At 42.2% G+C, this 23,072-nt stretch overlaps 2 protein-coding genes and 1 pseudogene across 49 annotated transcripts in view; 1 reads left to right on the top strand and 2 right to left on the bottom strand.

Moving 5' to 3' along the window:
* Positions 1-23,072, top strand: part of LOC102629279 (receptor-like protein 14) — a 146,281-nt gene that overhangs the window by 2,660 nt on the left and 120,549 nt on the right. For 11 of the 47 annotated variants that reach the window (XM_052444639.1, XM_052444642.1, XM_052444635.1 and 8 more), the window contains 5 exons: positions 43-108; positions 611-679; positions 800-865; positions 1,185-1,250; positions 1,944-2,009. The exons of 1 other annotated variant lie outside the window; for it this stretch is intronic. In XM_052444639.1, the coding sequence (XP_052300599.1) occupies positions 43-108; positions 611-679; positions 800-865; positions 1,185-1,250; positions 1,944-2,009 (333 nt within the window). Of the gene's footprint in view, positions 1-42; positions 109-610; positions 680-799; positions 866-1,184; positions 1,251-1,753; positions 1,823-1,943; positions 2,010-23,072 lie in introns of all 47 variants that reach the window. 35 more of the 47 variants (XM_052444646.1, XM_052444665.1, XM_052444661.1 and 32 more) reach the window with 16 other exon arrangements.
* LOC102610039 (protein REDUCED CHLOROPLAST COVERAGE 3-like) overlaps positions 1-23,072 on the bottom strand; it is a 144,226-nt pseudogene that overhangs the window by 111,828 nt on the left and 9,326 nt on the right. The gene's annotated exons all lie outside the window — the stretch shown is intronic.
* On the bottom strand, positions 18,074-18,951 carry LOC127903778 (uncharacterized). The gene has a single exon (XM_052444729.1). It carries the CDS (start codon positions 18,752-18,754, stop codon positions 18,335-18,337), a length of 420 nt encoding a protein of 139 aa, XP_052300689.1. The 5' UTR covers positions 18,755-18,951; the 3' UTR covers positions 18,074-18,334.

The following is a 23,072-nucleotide window of genomic DNA, read 5'->3' as shown; positions in this document are numbered from 1 at the left end:
GTGACATAACTGTTATTGACAAAATTAACCTTTTTTTAACAGGATTAGCAAATTTGACAAACCTGCAAGTGTTGGATTTAAGCGGTAATCAAATTCTGACAACGCTAGGTAGGCCACTGAATCTGAGATAAGAAGCAAATTAAATGTAGAATTAATGTTCATCAAACGCGTGGATCACATACAATGCCTTTAAATGTAATATTTTCATTTTTTATCGGCGCATGTAGGATTCGCAGATTTGCCAAACTTGAAAACATTGGATCTTGGTTCTTGTGGGATAACTACAATTCAAGGCATATAACAATTCACTTCCTCCAATGACAAAAATTATTTTAGATGTTAATCAAGATGATAATATATTTGCATTTTTTTAATTGCTTTTTTCACATTTTCAAGTTTACTCAAAGTGCAAACTAATTTACAAATTATGATTCAAACACTCCAAATCTTGGTAATGCTAAAAGTGACGGTATATATTAAAATATCAATAGAAACAAAAAAATAACAATGTGCACAGTTAATTTTCATTCAATATTTATCATATTATTTTAATTAAACAATTTAGACGAGAGTGACATATCTGTTATTGACAAAATTTATGTTTTTTTAGCAGGATTAGCAAATTTGACAAACCTGCAAGTGTTGTATTTAAGCGATAATCAAAATCTGACAACGCTAGGTAGGCCACTGAATTTGAGATAAGAAGCAAATTAAATGTAGAATTAATGTTCATCAAATGCGCGGATCACATACAATGCCTTTAAATGTAATATTTTCATTTTTTTATCGGCGCATGTAGGATTCGCAGATTTGCCAAACTTGAAAACATTGGATCTTGGTTATTGTGGGATAACTACAATTCAAGGTATATAACAATTCACTTCCTCCAATGATAAAAATTGTTTTACATGTTAATCAAGATGATAATATATTTGCATTTTTTAATTGCTTTTTTCACATTTTCAAGTTTACTCAAAGTGCAAACTAATTTACAAATTATGATTCAAACACTCCAAATCTTGGTAATGCTAAAAGTGACGGTATATATTAAAATATCAATAGAAACAAAAAAATAACAATGTGCACGGTTAATTTTCATTCAATATTTACCATATTATTTTAATTAAACAATTTAGACGAGAGTGACATAACTGTTATTGACAAAATTAACCTTTTTTTAACAGGATTAGCAAATTTGACAAACCTGCAAGTGATGGATTTAAGCGGTAATCAAATTCTGACAACGCTAGGTAGGCCACTGAATCTGAGATAAGAAGCAAATTAAATGTAGAATTAATGTTCATCAAACGCGTGGATCACATACAATGCCTTTAAATGTAATATTTTCATTTTTTATCGGCGCATGTAGGATTCGCAGATTTGCCAAACTTGAAAACATTGGATCTTGGTTCTTGTGGGATAACTACAATTCAAGGCATATAACAATTCACTTCCTCCAATGACAAAAATTGTTTTAGATGTTAATCAAGATGATAATATATTTGCATTTTTTTAATTGCTTTTTTCACATTTTCAAGTTTACTCAAAGTGCAAACTAATTTACAAATTATGATTCAAACACTCCAAATCTTGGTAATGCTAAAAGTGACGGTATATATTAAAATATCAATAGAAACAAAAAAATAACAATGTGCACAGTTAATTTTCATTCAATATTTACCATATTATTTTAATTAAACAATTTAGATGAGAGTGACATATCTGTTATTGACAAAATTTATATTTTTTTTAGTAGGATTAGCAAATTTGACAAACCTGCAAGTGTTGTATTTAAGCGATAATCAAAATCTGACAACGCTAGGTAGGCCACTGAATTTGAGATAAGAAGCAAAATTAAATGTAGAATTAATGTTCATCAAACGCGCTGATCACATACAATGCCTTTAAATGTAATATTTTCATTTTTTTATCGGCGCATGTAGGATTCGCAGATTTGCCAAACTTGAAAACATTGGATCTTGGTTATTGTGGGATAACTACAATTCAAGGTATATAACAATTCACTTCCTCCAATGATAAAAATTGTTTTAGATGTTAATCAAGATGATAATATATTTGCATTTTTTAATTGCTTTAAACTAGATCAAATTTAAATTAGAAGCACTGCTTTCTATACAAAGTGTAGTACTTGATATACTCTATCACCAATTTCTGACATAACCCGCTCATTTCTTTCACTCTCTCTTAATTCTAAATCATTTTTATAAAAAAATCAACAATGATATTTATCTTTATTTCAATATTTATAGTTCTGAATGAAATTTTTTTTTTCTTATGTTCATTAATTCTTGATGCAAGATTAGCTAAATTCAAAAGCTTGGAAGCATTGAATTTGAGTAATAGTAACATAAAAAAATTCTCTAGAAACCCATATTAAACAATTTACACTGTGTTTTTATGTTGAAACATGATAAATAATAGCCCAATATTGTTTTCTAATTGTTGTTTTTACAAAATAAAAATGAAAATGCTATTTTTAAATTTATTTTTAAAATTTAAAAATGTGTTCAGTATCATTTTCAAAAATAATCTGAAAAATGAGAAAAACATAAATATGTTTGGTAAGAATATCTCAAAGAATTATTATTGGAATAATTTCCATAAACTTAAGATTAAGCAATGTATATTGATTATTTTAATTTTAAGAATAAATTAGGTGATCCTTCTATTTTTTTGTTCAAAGAAAAATGATAAACCCTACATATTTGATTTAGTTAATATATAAAAACATAAATATTATAATGTATATAAAAAGAAAAGATTTTTGTGAAGGAAATTGAGTCTTTGGGTACAACAACAACAACAACAACAACAACAACAACAACAACAACAATAAGAATAATAATCTCTAGGTGACATATGTTTTAACAAATTTTAAGAAGATGACATTTTTTAAAAATATTCGAGCGAGTGACATTCTATTAACTTTTGTCATTAATTTTAATGAGAATAGTAAATTAAATGACGTTTCTACCCCACAAAATGATGTTTTTGCCCATACTCACTCATTTTTAATTTTTTAAATAGAAAATATAAAAAAAATTAAACATAAGTCTAATTAACAGGTTTTTTTTGTTAAATCAAATAAATTTTAAAAAAATTCTTGTTGATCAAACTGATTTGTGAATATAAAGAAGCAAAAATCTTATGAATTATAAAGTACTGTATAAATTCAATATTTTCATCTCTTTGGCTTTATGAAAAAAAAATTATTTTTTCAATTCTACCCTCGACTGGTTAAAATTAACAACAAAAGTTAATGGAATGTCACCCACTCGAGTGTTTTCAAAACATGTGTCATCTTTTTGAAATTTATTAAAACATCTGTCACCCAGGGATAATTAGACCTAATGATAATAATAATAATAATGTTGATATTATTATTATTTCAGGAGGAGGTACAAAGAATTCTTCATTTTGGAACTTAATATTGTATTGGGAAATAAGGAAAATAAGAAAAAATTGTTTCTCATTTCTTTTGTTAAAATGCGTAGAATGAATTTTATATTTTTAAAAATATTTTCAGAAACAATCTACCGAACACGTATCTAATATTTTCTAAATTCAAAAAATAAAAAACAGCATATAAAACAATGCCAACGCACCCAATATTTGCATTACTGATGCACAATTCCTACTTCCCAGTGACTTGTTGGTCAAATTAAATATGAAGACCAGTTTTTTTTTTTTTTCCGCTTGGGCAAATATATATATATTTTTTAATGCTATGAGAAGAATAAATAAAGTTTAAGAAAGCAACTAATATATTATGAGTTTCTCTTTACATTATCCAACAAATTTAGAGATTAGAAAACCAATATCCAACGAAAAAGACGAATTCAACAAACTCTTCAGCAGAAAATCATTATTGTAAACAACGAGAATTGCTGAAACGCTTTTTGAATGGATTATGATGAGCAAGAATTGATGACTGCTTTTATATTATTATTATTATTATTTTATTGTTAGATTAATTGAAACGCTTTTGCAATCAACATCATATTATATGAGAAATAAATTCATATCATTCTATTATTATTTATGTTGACCAAAATACTTAGACAATTTGATTTCATGTCCGTTTTATAAGTCTTATGTTTGGGAGAGATACTGTTTGGGATAAATATGTCGACGAGACCAGGAATGACGAGCAGATATCTGATGGCAGAGTTCTGCGAACCGGTGTGTTCCGTAAAAGCCTGGTGCGCGAAGGAACAGGAGCAGAAATATCCTGCTCGTCCACGATGTTGTCATCCGCGAGGCCAATTCCCTATAAGAGGTATACGGCCATTCCGGCTAGAGGTCGATAGGCGAGGAGACCCGGTCGACGGCAGTTGGCAAGACATGCTCTCCAGCCCGAGAATCTAGGCACGACAGCCACGCTTTCCCCTGAACCGTGGCGTAACACGCAAGGTCTCACAGAACCACGACAGCCACGCTTTCCCCTGAACCGTGGCGTAACACGCAAGGTCTCACAGAACCACAACAGCCACGCTTTCCCCTGAACCGTGGCGTAACACGCAAGATCTCACAGTACCACGACAGCCACGCTTTCCCCTGAACCATGGCGTAACACGCAAGATCCCCCGTTTGCCCATAACGCAGCAGTCAGAGCCCCAGACCGTCTTGAAAAAAGCGGAAAACTGGGATTCAGAGGAAGCCTATAAAAAGGTAGCCAACGAAGGTAAAAGGGTTAGCATTTTTGAGATAAAAGAAAAAAACCACGAAAAAGCCATAAGACATGTGGCAAGCGTTCCCCGAACCTTGATATCTGACTTGAGCGTCGGAGGGTTTGCGCCGGGAGAACAACCGGCGTACTCTGACTTGTCTGTGTGTGCAGGGATATCTGGAGAAGAAGCATTACTAGGAGACCTCCTGGTCGTGGGGAAGTTGATCGAGCAGAGATCCTGGTCGTAGAACGAGGAGAACCGGAATCTTGCATCAACATTTTGGCGCCGTCTGTGGGGATCCAGAGCAAAAAGCTTCTGTTGATAGCAAGAAGAGGGGTGAAGTAAGCGAAAAGCAATGGAGACAGGAGGAAGTAGTGCACAAGGGGGTGATATGAGGCTTAACGATTCCGTGACGCTGAGGGAGATAGTCAGCGAAGCACGGGAAAAAGTCATGTTCGACCGGATGGAACGGATGGAAAAGCAGATGGAGACCTTGACAACCATCCTGCATGAGCTGCGGAACGAGCGAAGGGTAACCCAAGAAGGAAGGGTGAGAGGTGGTGGAGTAGCACCAGGTCCCGATAGTGCGGGGAGAAGTCAAACCACAGGGAGATTTGGTGGTGAGAGGGGTAATGTACCTCTACGGGGAGAATTTCATAGAGAAAGAGAGCGGTCCCCGGCAAGACAGACTTGTGACGCGGACGACGGGGTGGTGAATGCAGAGGAAACAGAGTTGAGGCAACACTTGCAAGATGTAGAGCAAGAGCGGGATCAAGTTGCAGCACGTGACCCTGGTCGTGCAGGGCAGCTAGAGGAGGAAGTGCGCAGACTAGCGTAGATAATTGACGACATGCAAGGGAGGAACAGAGCCCCTGGTTGGAGGATAATGCTGGACGGAGAATCGCCGCTTGCAGCGGAGATCATGAGGGCAGTTATTCCGAGAGATTTCCGCCTCCCCGACCTCAGATACTCGGGAAGAACCGATCCGCTGATGCACATAGAGCGCTTCAACGACATAACTGGGGTGCAAGGACTATCTCAATCCCAAAGGTGCAGGGTGTTCCCACTATCCCTCGAGGGACGTGCACGAGAATGGTACAGGAAACTTCCTCGGGGCAGCATTAAAACCTTCGAGCAGATGTGCCAGGAATTCGCAGAGCAGTTCAGTGGGGCGATGTCACCGGAAGATGACATGATGGAGCTGAAAAGCATGAAACAGGGGGAGCAAGAAACCCTTCGGGAATTCATCAAGAGGTTTCATCGGGCTGTCCTCGACTTGGGAGCCTTCAACCACCCTCAGGCGTTAAGGGGATTGAAAGAAGGGGTGAAGATAGGAAGGCTGTGGTACAATTTGAGAAGCCCAGCTATTCAAACGTATGCGGCAGCATACGAGCAGGCTAAAAGAGACATCGAGATTGAAGAGGAGAAGGCTGCACGGATCAAGACAAACCAGTTAGAAGGGTTGGGGAGGAAAGAGAAGAAAGCATTACCAGGGAATGGGCCGATCAGGAGGAGGGACCACCAGGCCTCCGGTAGTGGAGCAGGAGGTAGGGTCACCGCTTACCAGCCTCCTCAGAGGCCACCACAATATCAGCGCAGCAGGGCGCAACCTCCTCGTTCCCCAGCTAGGGAACCTTGGACAAGAAATGATCCGGCATCTGGTGGTCTTCATCAACATTCCCACGGTGGCAGGACGAGCAGACCAGAAGTACTTCCACCGCCCCCAACTCAGAACGAGGCAAACAGAGAAAGAGCAGTGCATCTGATCGACCAGAACCAGGACTATGGGCGGTACACTCCCTTGAAGATGTCCCTGGATGAGATATACGAGGCCATAAAGGATCGAGGGCTGCTGCACCTCCCTACACCAATAACAAAGCTGCCCAACAGGAGGAATAGGGGACGTTATTGTAAGTTCCATGGCACCCACGGCCATACCACAACAGAGTGTAGAGATCTCAAGACCCAGGTCGAAGATTTGGTGAGAAATCGGTACCTGGACGAGTTTATGGATGGGACTTTTCCGATGGTGGCCACGACAGATGAAGGGGAGCAGAGTGATAGAATCTTGAGGCGCGAGCAGCCCGCAGTAAGGGTGATAGCTGGGGGCCCAACGTTGGCCGGAGATTCAAACAGATCGAGAAAAAATTATGCTAGGTACGCCATGACCAGTAAAGAGGTACTCCTCAACACCCCAGCAGCCAAACGAGCAAGGGTCAGGCAAGTGCCAATCATGTGGACGGATGAGGATGATGAAGGGATTCTATACCCCCACGAGGATGCCTTAGTCATCAGGGCTACGGTCGCTAGCAAGAAGTTTGACCGGATACTGGTTGATACAGGGAGCTCAGTTGATGTGTTATTTAAGTCAACCCTGGAAGAGATGGGAATAGCCGACCGAAAGTTGGAATACACCAACACCTCCTTGAAGGGGTTCGGAGGAGGGAAGCTGGTTCCTCTGGGCGTGGTCGAACTGCCCATCACAATTGGGAGCCCCCCGACAGAAAGAACAGTGATACTGGACTTTGTCGTAGTGGATGAGGAAGGTCCTTACCAGATGATCCTAGGTCGGCCATTTTTAAGGATGAGCAAAGCGGTGTTGTCCAACCATTATCTGGCTCTGAAGTACCGGGTGAATGGGGTAGTAGGAGTGGTACGAGGAGACCAGAGGATCGCAAGAAGCTGCTACTCCTCGGTAGCAAGGGAGGCAATGCAGATAACGTCCCTCGATACCCGAGTGGAAAACAAGACTGGCAGACAAGAACCTGTGGAGGATCTGGAAACAGTGAGCATGGGACCAGAGAACCCGGGAAAGACGATCAGAATCGGGTCGAGACTTAAGAGAGAGCAAAAGCAGGAGTTGGTGAAATGCTTACAGGCTCATGCTGATGTGTTTGCCTGGACACATGAAGACATGCCGGGGATTGACCCTGAGGTAGCGTGTCATAAGCTGGCAATAAAGAAAGGTGCTCGGGCAGTAAGGCAGAAGAGGAGATGCTTCAACCAGGAGAGGTATGAGGCTGTAAATGACGAGGTGGAGAAGCTCTTGAGAGCAGGGTTCATTCGGGAAGTCAGTTACCCAGAATGGATATCAAATGTGGTGCTGGTAAAGAAGGCAAACGGCAAGTGGAGGATGTGTGTGGATTTCACAGACCTCAACAAGGCGTGCCCAAAAGACAGCTTCCCTTTACCAAGGATCGATCAGCTAGTAGATTCAACGGCTGGACATGGTCTGCTTAGCTTCATGGACGCATTCTCGGGATACAACCAGATCCCCATGTACGAGCAGGATGAGGAGAGCACGGCTTTCATCACTAGCCAAGGTTTGTTCTGTTACAGGGTGATGCCATTCGGTCTCAAGAATGCTGGGGCCACCTATCAAAGGCTGGTGAACAAAGTCTTTAAGCCGTTGATCGGGAAAACCATGGAGGTGTACGTGGATGACATGATTACCAAGTCCAAAATCCCGAAGGAACACGTCAGACACCTCGAGGAGACATTCGAGCTTTTGAGGAAGTATAAGATGAAGCTCAACCCGGAGAAGTGTGCTTTTGGGGTCGAGTCAGGGAAATTCCTGGGATTCATGGTGAGCCATAGGGGGATTGAAGCAAATCCCGAGAAAATCCAGGCGATTGTGCAAATGACGTCTCCTCGTAACCTGAAGGAGATGCAGAGCCTCACGGGGAGGTTGGCGGCGTTGAGCAGATTCATATCCAAGGCTACAGATAAGTGTCAGCCATTCTTTCAAGTGATAAGGAGGGGAAAGAAAACAGAATGGACCCCCGAATGCGAGGAAGCCTTCCGAAACTTGAAGCAATACTTACAGCAAGCTCCGCTGCTGTCCACACCGAGGGATGGGGACAAGTTGTATCTGTATTTGGCGGTATCGGATCGGGCCGCCAGTTCTGTTCTGGTGAGAGAGGAAGAAGGAGTTCAGTATCCGATATACTACACCAGCAAGGCCTTGCTCGACGCTGAGGCCAGATACCCACCGTTGGAGAAATGGGCACTTGCCCTTGTGGTTGCTGCTCGGAAGTTGAGGCCATATTTCCAAGCCTTTCCGGTCTCGATAATAACAAACCAGCCATTGCGTCAAACTCTGCACAAGCCAGATGCCTCTGGTCGGCTCGTCAAGTGGGCTGTGGAGCTGAGCGAGTTCGACATAGACTATAAACCCCGCGCGGCGATAAAGGCCCAGGCAATGGCCGATTTCCTAGCTGAATTCACAGAGCCCGAAGTATGCTTAGATCAACAAGATGCAGCTGTAGGCAATGACGAAACTCAAATATGGCAGATGTCTGTGGATGGGTCATCAGGGGAGCGGGGTTCAGGAGCAGGGATTGTCCTGGAAGGCCCGGAGGGGGAGGAGATCTCTTATGCTGTAAAGTTGGAATTTACAGCCACAAATAACCAGGCAGAGTATGAAGCCTTGATAGCAGGTCTGGAATTGGCTAAGGCCGTGAAAGCAGACAGAGTTAAGATCAGAACCGATTCCCAGCTGGTTGCGAATCATGTCAGTGAAAGATTCCAACCAAGAGAGGAGAAGATGGAACAGTACCTGAAAATAGTCAGGCAGATGATGGGGAAGTTCGAGGCAGTGGAGGTGATACAAATCCCCAGGGAGTAGAATAGTCGAGCAGACATTTTGGCGAGGATGGCAGCAGTAGCCGACCCAAAAATGCCAAAGTCAGTCCCTCTGGAGGTGAAGTCCAGCCCGAGTATCGAACAGAATTCGGGGGTGTTACGGATAGAACAAAAATGCTCGTGGAGGGACCCGATAGTTTCATACCTTAGAGACGGGGTATTACCACCAGATAAGCTGCGAGCTCGGAAGATTAGAGCCCAGGCCTCGAGATACACGATGATCGATGGGGTACTGTATCGGCGAGGATATACACTACCGTTCCTTCGGTGTTTGGATGAGGACGACGCGGATTACGTGCTGAGAGAAGTACATGAAGGAATTTACGGAAATCATTCTGGCGGGAGGTCCCTGGCCCACAAGGTTCTAAGGCAGGGATATTTCTGGCCGACAATGCACCAGGATGCGCAAAAGAAGACCAGGGGTTGTGCAAGCTGCCAGAGTTTTGCAAATTTCTCCAACCAACCACCAGAGAAGCTCACCTCCATGGCCTCCCCTTGGCCATTTGCTCAATGGGGAATTGATCTGATCGGCCCATTGCCAAAAGGACGAGGAGCAGCAACACATGCAATAGTTGCTATAGATTACTTCACGAAGTGGATAGAGGTGGAAGCCCTTAGCAGGATCACAGAGAAGAAAACAACAGACTTCGTGTGGAGAAACCTGGTCTGTCGATACGGGATCCCTTATGCCTTGGTAACGGATAATGGCAGGCAGTTCGATAATCACAGCTTCAGGGATTTCTGCCAGAACCTCGGGATAGAGCTGAAGTATTGCTCGCTTGCTCACCCTCAATCGAATGGACAAGTAGAAGCAGCCAACAAGACCATCAAGAGGCTTCTGAAAACCAGGCTCGGAGCAAAAAAGGGTGCTTGGGTTGACGAGCTGTCAGGTGTGCTATGGGCATACAGAACAACCCACAAAACCGCAACTAGGGAGACACCGTTCGCTTTGGCTTTCGGACATAAAGCGGTCGTGCCGGCTGAGATAGGAACGACCACACACCGGACAGGTCATTTCAATGAGCAGGAGAACGACGAGCAGATATGTTTGAATCTTGATCTGCTAACGGAAAGGAGGGAGCAAGCAGCCGAGCGATCAGTCACTTACCAACAAAGGGTTGCTCGGTATTATAACCAGAAGGTGAACATACGGCAATTCAGGGTCGGAGACTGGGTACTGAGAAGAGTGAATCAGAGCACCAAAGATTCGACTCAAGGAGTGCTGGGACCGAATTGGGAAGGGCCATATAGAGTCAAGCAGATAGCGGGACCCGGAGCTTACAAGCTGGTCCGCGCGGACGGCCACGAGGTGAAACGCCCATGGAACGCAGCACACCTCCGGAAGTACTTCCAGTAAGACTTGTTCACATTTGAAAGCTATTTTCGCTCATGTTCATTATCGTTTATCTTTCACGCTTTATGTCCAAACAATTTCATGTAAGTCAAGTCCTGCCATTAATGGAACGTCGCGGAATTTCATTCGCTCGAAACCGAGAAAAACCCAAGGCATGCAAAGGCTCGCCAAGTCTCAAAGCCTGTCTTATGGCGAGACAGAAGCCAAGCATGCCAGGATCTGCTCGACCATGAGAAGGCGAGCAGACTCCAAAACATTCGAAGAAATTCTCAAGGCATGCAAAGGCTCGCCAAGTCTCAAAGCCTGTCTTATGGCGAGACAGAAGCCAAGCATGCCAGGATCTGCTCGACCATGAGAAGGCGAGCAGACTCCAAAACATTCGAAGAAATTCCCAAGGCATGCAAAGGCTCGCCAAGTCTCAAAGCCTGTCTTATGGCGAGACAGAAGCCAAGCATGCCAGGATCTGCTCGACCACGAGAAGGCGAGCAGACTCCAGAACATTCGAAGAAATTCCCAAGGCATGCAAAGGCTCGCCAAGTCTCAAAGCCTGTCTTATGGCGAGACAGAAGCCAAGCATGCCAGGATCTGCTCGACCACGAGAAGGCGAGCAGACTCCAGAACATTCGAAGAAATTCCCAAGGCATGCAAAGGCTCGCCAAGTCTCAAAGCCTGTCTTATGGCGAGACAGAAGCCAAGCATGCCAGGATCTGCTCGACCACGAGAAGGCGAGCAGACTCCAGAACATTCGAAGAAATTCCCAAGGCATGCAAAGGCTCACCAAGTCTCAAAGCCTGTCTTATGGCGAGACAGAAGCCAAGCATGCCAGGATCTGCTCGACCACGAGAAGGCGAGCAGACTCCAGAACATTCGAAGAAATTCCCAAGGCATGCAAAGGCTCGCCAAGTCTCAAAGCCTGTCTTATGGCGAGACAGAAGCCGAGCATGCCAGGATCTGCTCGACCACGAGAAGGCGAGCAGACTCCAAAACATTCGAAGAAATTCTCAAGGCATGCAAAGGCTCGCCAAGTCTCAAAGCCTGTCTTATGGCGAGACAGAAGCCAAGCATGCCAGGATCTGCTCGACCACGAGAAGGCGAGCAGACTCCAAAACATTCGAAGAAATTCCCAAGGCATGCAAAGGCTCGCCAAGTCTCAAAGCCTGTCTTATGGCGAGACCGAAGCCAAGCGTGCTAGGATCTGCTCGACTGCGCGAAGGCAAACCGAATCCCAGGCATTGAAAAATCTTAAAAGGCATGCGGCAAAACCATGAGCCAAGCCGGAACCTGCTCGTCCAGACAAAGACAAGCAGATTCTCAAACGAAAATTAACTCATAATTACAACACAAGAAAGTAATCAAAAAACATTTTTATTAATTGGTTAATGATTAACAGAGGGGATAATCTTCATGAACATTGTCCATTACAATAAAAGAAATATATCAAAAAGACGGCGGATCAGTGAGCCGAGCAGCATCGGTTGGCTGGACCTCCTCAGGTGCAGGGGGGGTATCGCCAGTTGCGTCCGGGGGGGTGCTCGCCTCGCCAACTTCAGCAGGGACTGCACGAGGAGGAGAGTTTTCCTCCTCAATCACGATCGGCTCTACCCCCTCGGCATCTTCCTTGGCCGCCTCCTCATCTATATGCCGAGCAACACCAGCTGCAAGGTCATCCATCTTCAGGTCAGGGTGTTGCTTCCCGAGGATGGCCATGATGCAACGATAGGAATGCCGAAGTCCCTGGTCGTACTGGTTGTCGGCCTCCCTCTCCAAGTTCTCGACCTGAGCTCGGTGGGAGTCACGGAGAGACTCGAGCTGAGCCTCATACATAGCCTTCTGCCTTTGCAGATCCTCCTTGACCTTGGTAAACTCCTCCTCGAGGGTAATGGCTTTTGCTTGAGCAAGTGATTCTTGCTCTATCAGCTTCAGATTCTCGAGATTCAGCTCCCCTGCTTTCTTCTCGGCAACGTCAGCTCTGTTCGTCGCCGATTGGATATCCTCCTTCATCTTCCGGTCGTAGCGGCCAACCTTAGCCTTGTAATAGGTGGTCATGCAGCTGAGGTGGAAAGCGCTATGCTGCATGGCCCCCACCAGCTCACCCAAGGTGCGGCCGTCAAAGGCCTCCAGGTCCTTCTTGCTCACGGATTTAGTTAACTCATTGAGGTAAGGGACCAGATGTTCTGCTCGGCTGTCAGGTAAGCGAGATCGAGGCCCGATAGGAGGAGAAGAGGTAGCAGGATCTGTGGCTACTCCACTAGCTTCCCCGACTTTCACAGGAGCCGGAGGTAAAATCTTCAAGGGTGGGGCCTGCTGCACGATGTTGGCCCGCTTTGCGGTAGGGGCATCCTTACTCTCGTCCCTCTTCGTGGTTGGAGGTCGAGAACGTTTTCGGGTCAGAGCCCCAATCACAGCGTCCTCCATCCTATGGCCAGGAAGTATCAAGCGAGACTCGAGCAAGTTGTATGTGGATAACAGTTCCCGGCTCGAGCAGGAATTGACTAGCACAGCCTCAACCCGTTTGAGCTGACCGGGTCGGAGTGGGAAATGAACGCCCCAAGAAACTACAACATAAACAGACACTTGGTTAGAAACAAGCCAATAAAACAAGAACAATTATGGATACAAGGCATCTGGAGCGAGCAGGCAACCTGGGACCGTGAAACGGGGTGGGACCCGATAATCCTTCCCGTCCATTTGTGCGACCTGACCCCAAGGACCCCCAGCAAAAAAGAACTTTCTCTTCTAATTCCCACCACCACCAGTAGGGAGGTCGGTTATAGGTTTCCTGCTCTTGGTGCTAGATTGGAAGTAGTACCAGCCGGCATCTTTGGGGCTGCTCTTTAGCTGATACAGGTGCTTCACCTCATCAACCGTGGGCTCGCTTTGGCAACATCTGTCCCACAATATGAACAGACCAGAGAGCACTCTCCACCCATTGGGATTCAGCTGACCAGGAGCTAGATTTAGCCCGTTAAGTATCCGGGCAAAGTAAGGTTGCAAGGGACACCTCAGCCCGTACTTAAAGCTGTCCAGATACAGGGTAACATATCCCCTAGGAGGCCGGCTGGGAGCATCCTTCTTTCTCGGGACCTTGAGAGGTATCTCGCCAGGAATGCTATACCTCAGCCGGAGGTCCTCGAGCTCATCAAACGTGGTCGTGCACGTCATGTAATCAATAGCATAATCCCGCGATAGGGCTCTACCTCCTATTGTACTCCTCCCCTCTGGTCGCGGCGCTCCCGATGGGGACGCCTCACCAGAATCATCTCCTCGACCCTCACTCAAAGTATCCTCGGAATCAGAAGATCCATCCTCACCATTACTCCCGCTCGTAGAGGTCGTTTGGGAAGACATGCTCCTAGCACTAGTCCTGACACTAGACCTAATAGGCTCTAAGGGGACCTCGGGGTCAAAGGCGGGATCGGTGAGCAGACTAGGCAGGAAGTCCAACTCGTCGTCGTCAACCTCAATGACCTTCTCTTTGCCTTTTGACATACCCTAAACTCTAACCACAACACCACCAACTACTACCCAAACGAAAGAAAAAAGAAGTTATCTACAAACTATTCGAGACCGAGGAGAGAGAAGTAATACCTGAAGTACTGCTTCAATCGGAGAAAGGCAAGGATGGGGGCTTCGTGCCGGAACTTCTTTGCCGGAGAAACAGAGACGTAGACGGAGACGGAGTGAATGGTGAATATGCCGTTCGAGAGGATTTGGCTTTCCAAATGAGGACGGACTCTTGGGTTGCCAGCATATAACTGCGCCGAATCCCGAGGGCCTCATAACCGTCGGTTTGAAATTCAAATGGAGGGGGGGATTTCTTCCACGTCACCTCGTCCGCAATTAAATGCGACATGACTCTTGGCAGCCTTTTCCAATCCCACGCGAGCGAGTGCTGTCGAGTTTCCACTGCTGGTCCACTACATTACCCAACACCAGAAACTGGGGGACCGGTGTTTGGGAGAGATACTGTTTGGGATAAATATGTCGACGAGACCAGGAATGACGAGCAGATATCTGATGGCAGAGTTCTGCGAACCGGTGTGTTCCGTAAAAGCCTGGTGCGCGAAGGAACAGGAGCAGAAATATCCTGCTCGTCCACGATGTTGTCATCCGCGAGGCCAATTCCCTATAAGAGGTATACGGCCATTCCGGCTAGAGGTCGATAGGCGAGGAGACCCGGTCGACGGCAGTTGGCAAGACATGCTCTCCAGCCCGAGAATCTAGGCACGACAGCCACGCTTTCCCCTGAACCGTGGCGTAACACGCAAGGTCTCACAGAACCACGACAGCCACGCTTTCCCCTGAACCGTGGCGTAACACGCAAGGTCTCATAGAACCACGACAGCCACGCTTTCCCTTGAACCGTGGCGTAACACGCAAGATCTCACAGTACCACGACAGCCACGCTTTCCCCTGAACCATGGCGTAACACCAAGATCCCCCGTTTGCCCATAACGCAGCAGTCAGAGCCCCAGACCGTCTCGAAAAAAGCGAAAAACTGGGATTCAGAGGAAGCCTATAAAAAGGTAGCCAACGAAGGTAAAAGGGTTAGCATTTTTGAGATAAAAGAAAAAAACCACGAAAAAGCCATAAGACCTGTGGCAAGCGTTCCCCGAACCTTGATATCTGACTTGAGCGTCGGAGGGTTTGCGCTGGGAGAACAACCGGCGTACTCTGACTTGTCTGTGTGTGCAGGGATATCTGGACAAGAAGCATTACTAGGAGACCTCCTGGTCGTGGGGAAGTTGATCGAGCAGAGATCCTGGTCGTAGAACGAGGAGAACCGGAATCTCGCATCAACATCTTATATTGGGTTTATGATTGAATGCGCTATAATTAGTTTTCGTTTTATGAAATCTGAGCTTTTTATTTTCACTTTCAGGAATATGTAATTTGAAGAATCTTCTTGAGTTGGATTTAAAGTCAAATAATTTTGTGGTTCACCTTCCTCAGTGTGTCAACAACTTGACCCATCTCAAAGTTCTTGATATTTCTTACAATCAGTTAAGTGGAAACTTTCCTTCTGCCTTGACCAACCTCACATCACTTGAATATTTGGATCTCTCTTTCATCGATTTTCAAGGAGCATTCTCAATAAATTCATTGGCTAATCATTCAAAGCTTGAGGTCTTGCGACTCTCGTCAGGAAACGATATGTTGCAAGTGAAAACCGAAAAATGGCTCCCCACATATCCTCTCAAGGTTCTCCAATTATCTCACTGCCACTTAAATGTCAATCCCAGTTTTCTTTCACACCAATACAACTTAAAATTCCTTGATCTCTCTCACAATCAGTTGGTTGGCAATTTCCCAACTTGGTTGTTGCAAAACAACACAGGATTAGAAGTTTTGATTTTGTTGAATAACTCATTCTCAGGAATTCTTCCGCGACTTCCCAACGCCAAATACGATAAGCTTCGTCATCTAGATATTTCCAGTAACAATTTTTCTGGTAAGCTACCAGAGAATTTGGGTATTATCTTTCAGAAATTGATATATTTGGATATGTCAAAAAATAGTTTTGAAGGTAATAGTCCTTATTCAATCAGTGAGATGAAAGAGCTAATTACTTTGGATTTGTCTAGAAATAATTTTTCAGGAGAATTACCTCGATCTATATTCTCTAGTTGCCTCTCCTTAGAAATGTTGGACCTATCAAATAACAATTTCTATGGCCAACTTTTTCCCAATTTTATGAACTTGACTCATTTGCGTTCCTTACTGTTGGACAACAATCATTTCAGTGGGAAGATGACAGATGGTTTGTTGAGCTCCCCTTTGCTGGGGGTATTAGATGTATCCAACAACAAGTTATCCAGCGATATTCCCCACTGGATTGGCAACTTCTCAGGCCTTCGGGTTCTTTTAATGTCAAAAAATTATTTGCAAGGTACTATTCCGGTCCAGCTCGGCAATCTTGAAGGTCTTGAGTTTATAGACATCTCCGAAAATAGTTTGTCTGGGTCCACGGTATCTCTCTCCAATCTTTCATCAGTGGAGCACATTTATCTGCATAACAATGCAATTAATGGGTTAATTCCAATTGCATTGCTTAGAAGCTCTACATTATTGACTCTAGATTTGAGGGACAATAAGCTTTTTGGTAGGATTCCTCATCAGATCAACGAGCTTTCGAATTTGCATTTTCTTCTTTTGAGAGGGAATTCTCTACAAGGACGTATTCCTAATCAGTTGTGCCTATTAAGAAAATTAGGTATCATGGATCTTTCACATAACAGACTTAATGGGCCGATACCTTCATGCTTGGGTAACGTGTCATTCTGGAGAGAAGCGATTGATGATTATCCACATGTAAACAGATATGAAGTGATATATCCAAATATTATACCCGGATTTGCTGTGTCAACTCGTGATCTCAGTTTTACTTACTACAATTCCATTACTTACTACAATTCCACTCTTGATCCGGCGCCGCAAGGTGAACGACATGGTAGACAAGTAGGCGTAGAATTTGTGACAAAGTATAGATATGAATTTTTCATCGGTCGCAGTCTCGTCGACATGGCTGGACTGGATTTGTCGAGCAATGAGTTCAGTGGAGAAATTCCATGGGAAATTGGGCATCTTCAACATATTCGTGCACTTAATCTGTCGAATAATTTACTATCAGTTGCTATACCAGAGAGCTTCTCCAATCTGAAAATGATAGAGAGCCTGGACCTTTCCCGCAACAAATTAAGTGGCCGGATACCTCCTCAACTAACTGAGCTCAACTTTTTGTCAAACTTCAACGTGTCATACAACAATTTGTCCGGCCCAATCCCAGACAAAGAGCAGTTTGCCACCTTTGATGACAGCAGTTATGAAGGTAATTCGGCTCTTTGTGGCTCAATGATAAAGAGGAAATGCAGCAGTGCGTTGGCACCACCAGCGACACCTACAGGAGGAGGAGAAGATGAAGGCGATTCTGTGATTGATATGGTGGCATTAAGATGGAGTTTTGGAGCATCCTATGTGTCAGTAATTTTGGGTTTATTTGCAGCACTTTGGATAAACTCGTCCTGCCGCAGACTGTGGTTCTATTTCATTGATATGTTTTCCATCGGTGACTCTGCTTACTAGCACATACGGTTCTGCCGTGTATAACTTATCGTGCTGTGTTATGTCTCCGTTGGCTTTTCTCAGTTTCTGTTGATTGCAAATTTAAATTAAATAAGGAATTTTGCCAAATACTATGTTAGTTGTAATATCATCAGTGCAGCAACTTCAGCTGCAAATGTAAGCGATCTATCAGTGGGTCAATTCAACTCCATTCCGAACGTATTGTTCACACGCACCAACCAAATACCAAATAATTTGAAGCATAACTACAAATCTCAGTCTAAAACGTTAAAATCAATTATAGAACAACATCACAGATCTCTTGATGAGGAAAATCGCCCAATTAATTTATCATCATTTATTGATCAAAACAAAATCTCTTAACAAAACAAGAAACCGATTTGTACAAATATTATATTAGAACATCCAGAGAGGATATCTAAAATGATACAATCAAGTATTGATTAAAACTTGCTCCAAACTTTAACCATTTCTACAACGGTAACATTCACTGACAAATTTTTCGAATAAAATTGGGAGAAACAGGACGGCACCTTTGCATTTTATTGCTTTGCTCTCTCTTTTAACGAACAGAAGCACAGATGGATTGATGATTGTACATCTCAGTTACCCCATTTGTGATCTGCTGTCGGTTTCTTCTCCGTTTTCTGACAACTATAAATCCTTCACCATCCCCACTTTTTTGGTTTTCATCTTTGGGTTTTTGCTGTTCTTGATCATTGGACTGAGATGCCAAGTTTGTTTTGCCCTTTTCATTTCCATAAAGAATCTTTATGATAGCACTATCATTTGCAATTGCATCTGAAGAATTTTCTGAATACCCAATCTTCTTTTCGTAGCCTGAAGAATGACTTGGAGCATCCATATTATGCTGGACTGACTTTACAATGAAGCTAAGTAGTATCTGTCTTGCCAGCTCTGACTTCTCCGCCTCTGTACTGCTCTTTCTTGAGGTATTATCCTCGCCTTGAATACTGGACATTTTGTCAAGTTTCTCATCGTCTGCCTCACTTGTGTTATTTGAAGAGTTCGACTCATTTGAAACATTTGAATCTGCATATCCAGGATTTATTTGCTAACCTCTCATTGGCACAAACTCGGGTGCATGCGGGTTCATGATTCTTGAAGGCCCCAACAGGTTTCTTTCCATAATGGAAGAGTGGTATTTTGGAAATCCATGTTTCATAATGTAAGAATAATTATTTCTATAATAGAGAGGCGACCTTGGCCCACAAGGAACTCTAGCAGCAGCCGAAGGTACAGCAGGTTCTGCCAGCATAATCGAAAAATGTTTTTCTAGAATCAATAAAAACAACCATTAAATAACAGTAGAATGGAAGAACTCCATCTACCAGCCAAAATGATAGATCTGTCATATCCATCCATTGCACTTCAAATTAATGGTTTCTTCCAACTCTGTTCAAGATTACGGGGGAAAACAAAAACTATCACTCGTTCTGCTCATCATCTCTGAATTTCTAAAGAACTAGCAGCTTGACCAAGCAACCCTCCATCATTGCCTACTAACTATCAGCTGGCCCAATCTATGGCCATCAATAGATCAGAAACTTTTCAATCATGTCTGCGATCTGTATAAGCATGTTAGATTTCTTTTTGTTGGGCGGGGGATTCTATGCTAGAAATGGATGTTATAATTGGTGCCTTCAGAGTTCACTCAGAAAAGTAGAACTATTATCCTGCAATAGTTAGTTGCATTTTGCATGGACAACAAGTTTACTCGTGTAATCAGCAAATCCAAAACTATATGCAGCCAGCAGAGTGTACTCTAAAATACCAAATCCTAACTACAATTAGTTTAAGAATCCATTCAGATGACATCACAAGAAAAAAGGAACAGAGAACAGCAGCAGGCTTAATGCTTCATTTGACATAGCTTTTCAAATAGATCTTATCTGAGTAGAGCTTTTGTTAGTAAAGATTTTATAAGTAAAGTTTTTACCCAAAAAATTTGTGTTGTTTGGTTGTCAATAAGAGCTTTTATTAAAAATTATAAAATTACTTTAATAAGCAAATTGTTTAAAGTTATGTTTTGAAAAGAATAAAATAAGATTGTCAAATAAGTAGAAAATATTTTAGATATTTTAACATTTAAAAAATCTTTTTAACCTCTAATCTCAAAAGCACAAAATTTGAGCTTTTGGTAGTAGAGGCAAAATAACTTATTTAATTTTCAAGAGCTCTACTAAAAAAACAATTAAACAACAAAAAAAAAATTGATAACAGCTTATGGGATTAAATAAAAATTTATGACTATTAGATAAGTCATACTAAACAGGCACTAAGTATATACTACCTTTGCACGTCGTTGTTTCCTATGTGCTTCGCTTCTTTTAGAATCTTGACCAGGACTAATGTAATCCAGGAGATCTGATACACTGCAAAAAGAGATCATTATAGGTCTTGGTGCCACAAGAAATAATCAACAATTTAGAAACAAGTAATGTGGGAATACCCTGTTAATACCTAAGGTGACCTTTACTCGCAATGGACGCATCTGGCTTTGGAGTTCCATTCCGTGCCGCTTCTTGCTGCTCTAGAGCTTTTGATTCAAAATACTCCAGCCATGCAGCAGCATCCTGTAAAACGACAAAAAATACAACAAAATAACAAAAATCTCTTCCCATCAATAATATGGAACTTGAGAAATTCTCTTATGACAGTTAAGATTAGAGGTGGCAAAATGGATTACGACACGATTACACAACATAATATGACATATGACCCATATTCGTGTTGACAAATATTGACACGATTAATAAATGAGTTGACACAACACGATAAATAACCATGTCGTATCTGTTTTGGACCATCTCAATATGATTATACGTTTATAACACAAATATCAATTATTATGTGTTAATATTATTGGGAAAAAAAACTAAAATATATACCAAACCCTAAATTAATGACTCGTGTCATACTCACATTATGTTATAAACTTATTCATGTCATACTTATGTCATTTTAACTTATTTATAACTTATTTTTTTGACACATTTGTTATTTTAAAATTAATTTTTAATTTGTTTGTATTTAATATTAAACAAGTCAACACGATTAATAAACGGGTCATATCCGTATTTTGATATTTCGATATGATTAATGAATGGGTCATATCCATATTTGACAACAAAAATATGCCTCCAATACAATTTGTTTTATATCATAATATCACCTGTAAAAGATTGACAAGAGAGAAGCCAACTAGCCAAATTGCACAACAGAACCAATTAAAATATGACTACATGTAGTCACCTGAGTACGCAGATCTTCTAGTCCAAGCTTTGCTTGGAGAATCTTAAGTGTAGTTTGCTCATGTTGCACACTTAGTGAATATGCCTCCATCAAAGAAAGAGCTATGGCTATGGCATGATAACTTGCAGCTGTCTGTGACGTGAAGAAATCAAACAAAATTCTGAGTTTACAGAAAGATTTATAATTCTAAAGAGTGTGTATACATGCGTAAATAGAGAGAGAAAAACCTGTATATGGTCACCTCCTAATAGTCTTTGGTTGCATTTAAGGGCTTCATGCAAATATCTAAGAGAAAGATGAACATTTCCCATGCCCTCTTCCATCATAGCCACATTTATGTATGTTGCAGCCGTGTTTGGATGTGAAAGTCCACAAGTAAAATGCAAAAGGAATAAGGCACGATTTACATATCTGCCAATGGTACGGTATGATCAGGAGCTAGAGCCAATAAAAGACAAATAAAAGCTGAAGTAGGTAGATAAAAACTGCATTAGTTCGAAGCAGATTCAATACAAAGGTCAAATTTTTTGAAACTTCCAATTTAATTTATGAATAAATAAACCTTAATCAGTTAAAGAATGAAAATCACAAAGTTGCTCTGGTAAATCAGGCAGTGCTACTTACTTAAGAGCCAATTCAATGTGTTGAAGGCGATAATAGAAAACTGAAAGATCCCCATAGCTTTTCATTGTATCTGGATGGTCAAGACCAAGTTCCCTCTCATTAATATCCAATGCCTTCTGCTGATATATAGTTGCCTAAAATGAAGAAGAAGATATCTTGAGTACATACGAACGCCACTCTAACACTCAGACGCAGATGCCATTAGACCAAATGCCAGAACATAAGAACCATGAACGTGTTTGATTTAGTTAAAATATATAATCTGATATCAAAATTATGCTAATGCCTGTACATGTAATTCCTAAGTCCAGAAAATTATAATTCCTAATGCATATCTTCATACAAGACCATAAAAACTAGCCATAACACAGTTTCAAATCAAATGTCCCACTGAATGAGAACCTCCGTACAGAAGGACGTTCTAATTATACTCGACTTAGAATCACCAAGTTAACACTGAAATACAACTGAAGATTGTCGTACCTGATTAAAGTCTCCAGTATGGTAGAGAACTACAGCTAGAAGACTGTAAGCACTTGCAGTAGTCCGATGGTAGGGACCACAAACAGCTATCATCCTTGCCAGTGCCTTACAATGCAAGTAATACATCATATGAGATCAAGAGATGCCTTATTATGAAAAGAATAATGTAATTCTTACGTATAGATCGAGTGGGTTATTACCTTTGTCCCATAATTTACAGCATCTTCTAGTTTTCCTTTATCAAGGGCAATTTTGGATGACTCTAATAAAGTCCGTCCATCAGCCGAAGTGCAACCTACATGCTGTAGAATGCCATAAAAATAGCACAATTACATCCAATTTACAAATGAGTGACTCATTGAGAATGTAAAAACTAAATCAAAACACAATTAAGAGAGAAAATAGTCTCACCTTGCACACAGGAACCATGCTGACAATATCATCTCTCGTGAATGGGTTTAGGCATTCCATATCATAATCTCTTGGAACCAACTCCAACCCAACCTGGGTAAAGTTTACAAGCAAAATTCAAGCTTTGAAAATAATCCGCTGCCAAAGGAACCGAAAAGACAGTACCTTACCTTATGGCAAAGCCCACGTAGAATTGAAATCTTTCTCAAATGCTGAAACTCGTCTTTCAGGGACCAACCAAATCTTCTGCCAAGAAATGTTCGTAGCCACTGCAATCTAAGGATATGATCTTCATTCAAGCTTTGGTCATCTTCCATCTCACAACAGCCAAATAAGAAATTTAGGGAAGAAGCTATAGCTGCAGATAGGTCTGATAAATAGTCAACGGATGCGATGACTCCTTTAAGTACATGCTTGAACGCTCGAGTAACCATCTCATGAATACAAAGTGATTGTATGTGAGGAAGCTTCTCTGCAAGTTCAACCTGAATTTGTAAATGGGATTA

Source organism: Citrus sinensis, chromosome 7 (genome assembly GCF_022201045.2).
Source record: "Citrus sinensis cultivar Valencia sweet orange chromosome 7, DVS_A1.0, whole genome shotgun sequence".
Taxonomy (NCBI): Eukaryota; Viridiplantae; Streptophyta; class Magnoliopsida; order Sapindales; family Rutaceae; genus Citrus; species Citrus sinensis.
This window is presented reverse-complemented; position numbering and strand designations above follow the sequence as displayed.

Excerpts from the sequence above, each read along its gene's own strand:
- LOC127903778 (XM_052444729.1), bottom strand. The coding sequence starts at position 18,754 with ATGTCCAGTATTCAAGGCGAGGATAATACCTCAAGAAAGAGCAGTACA.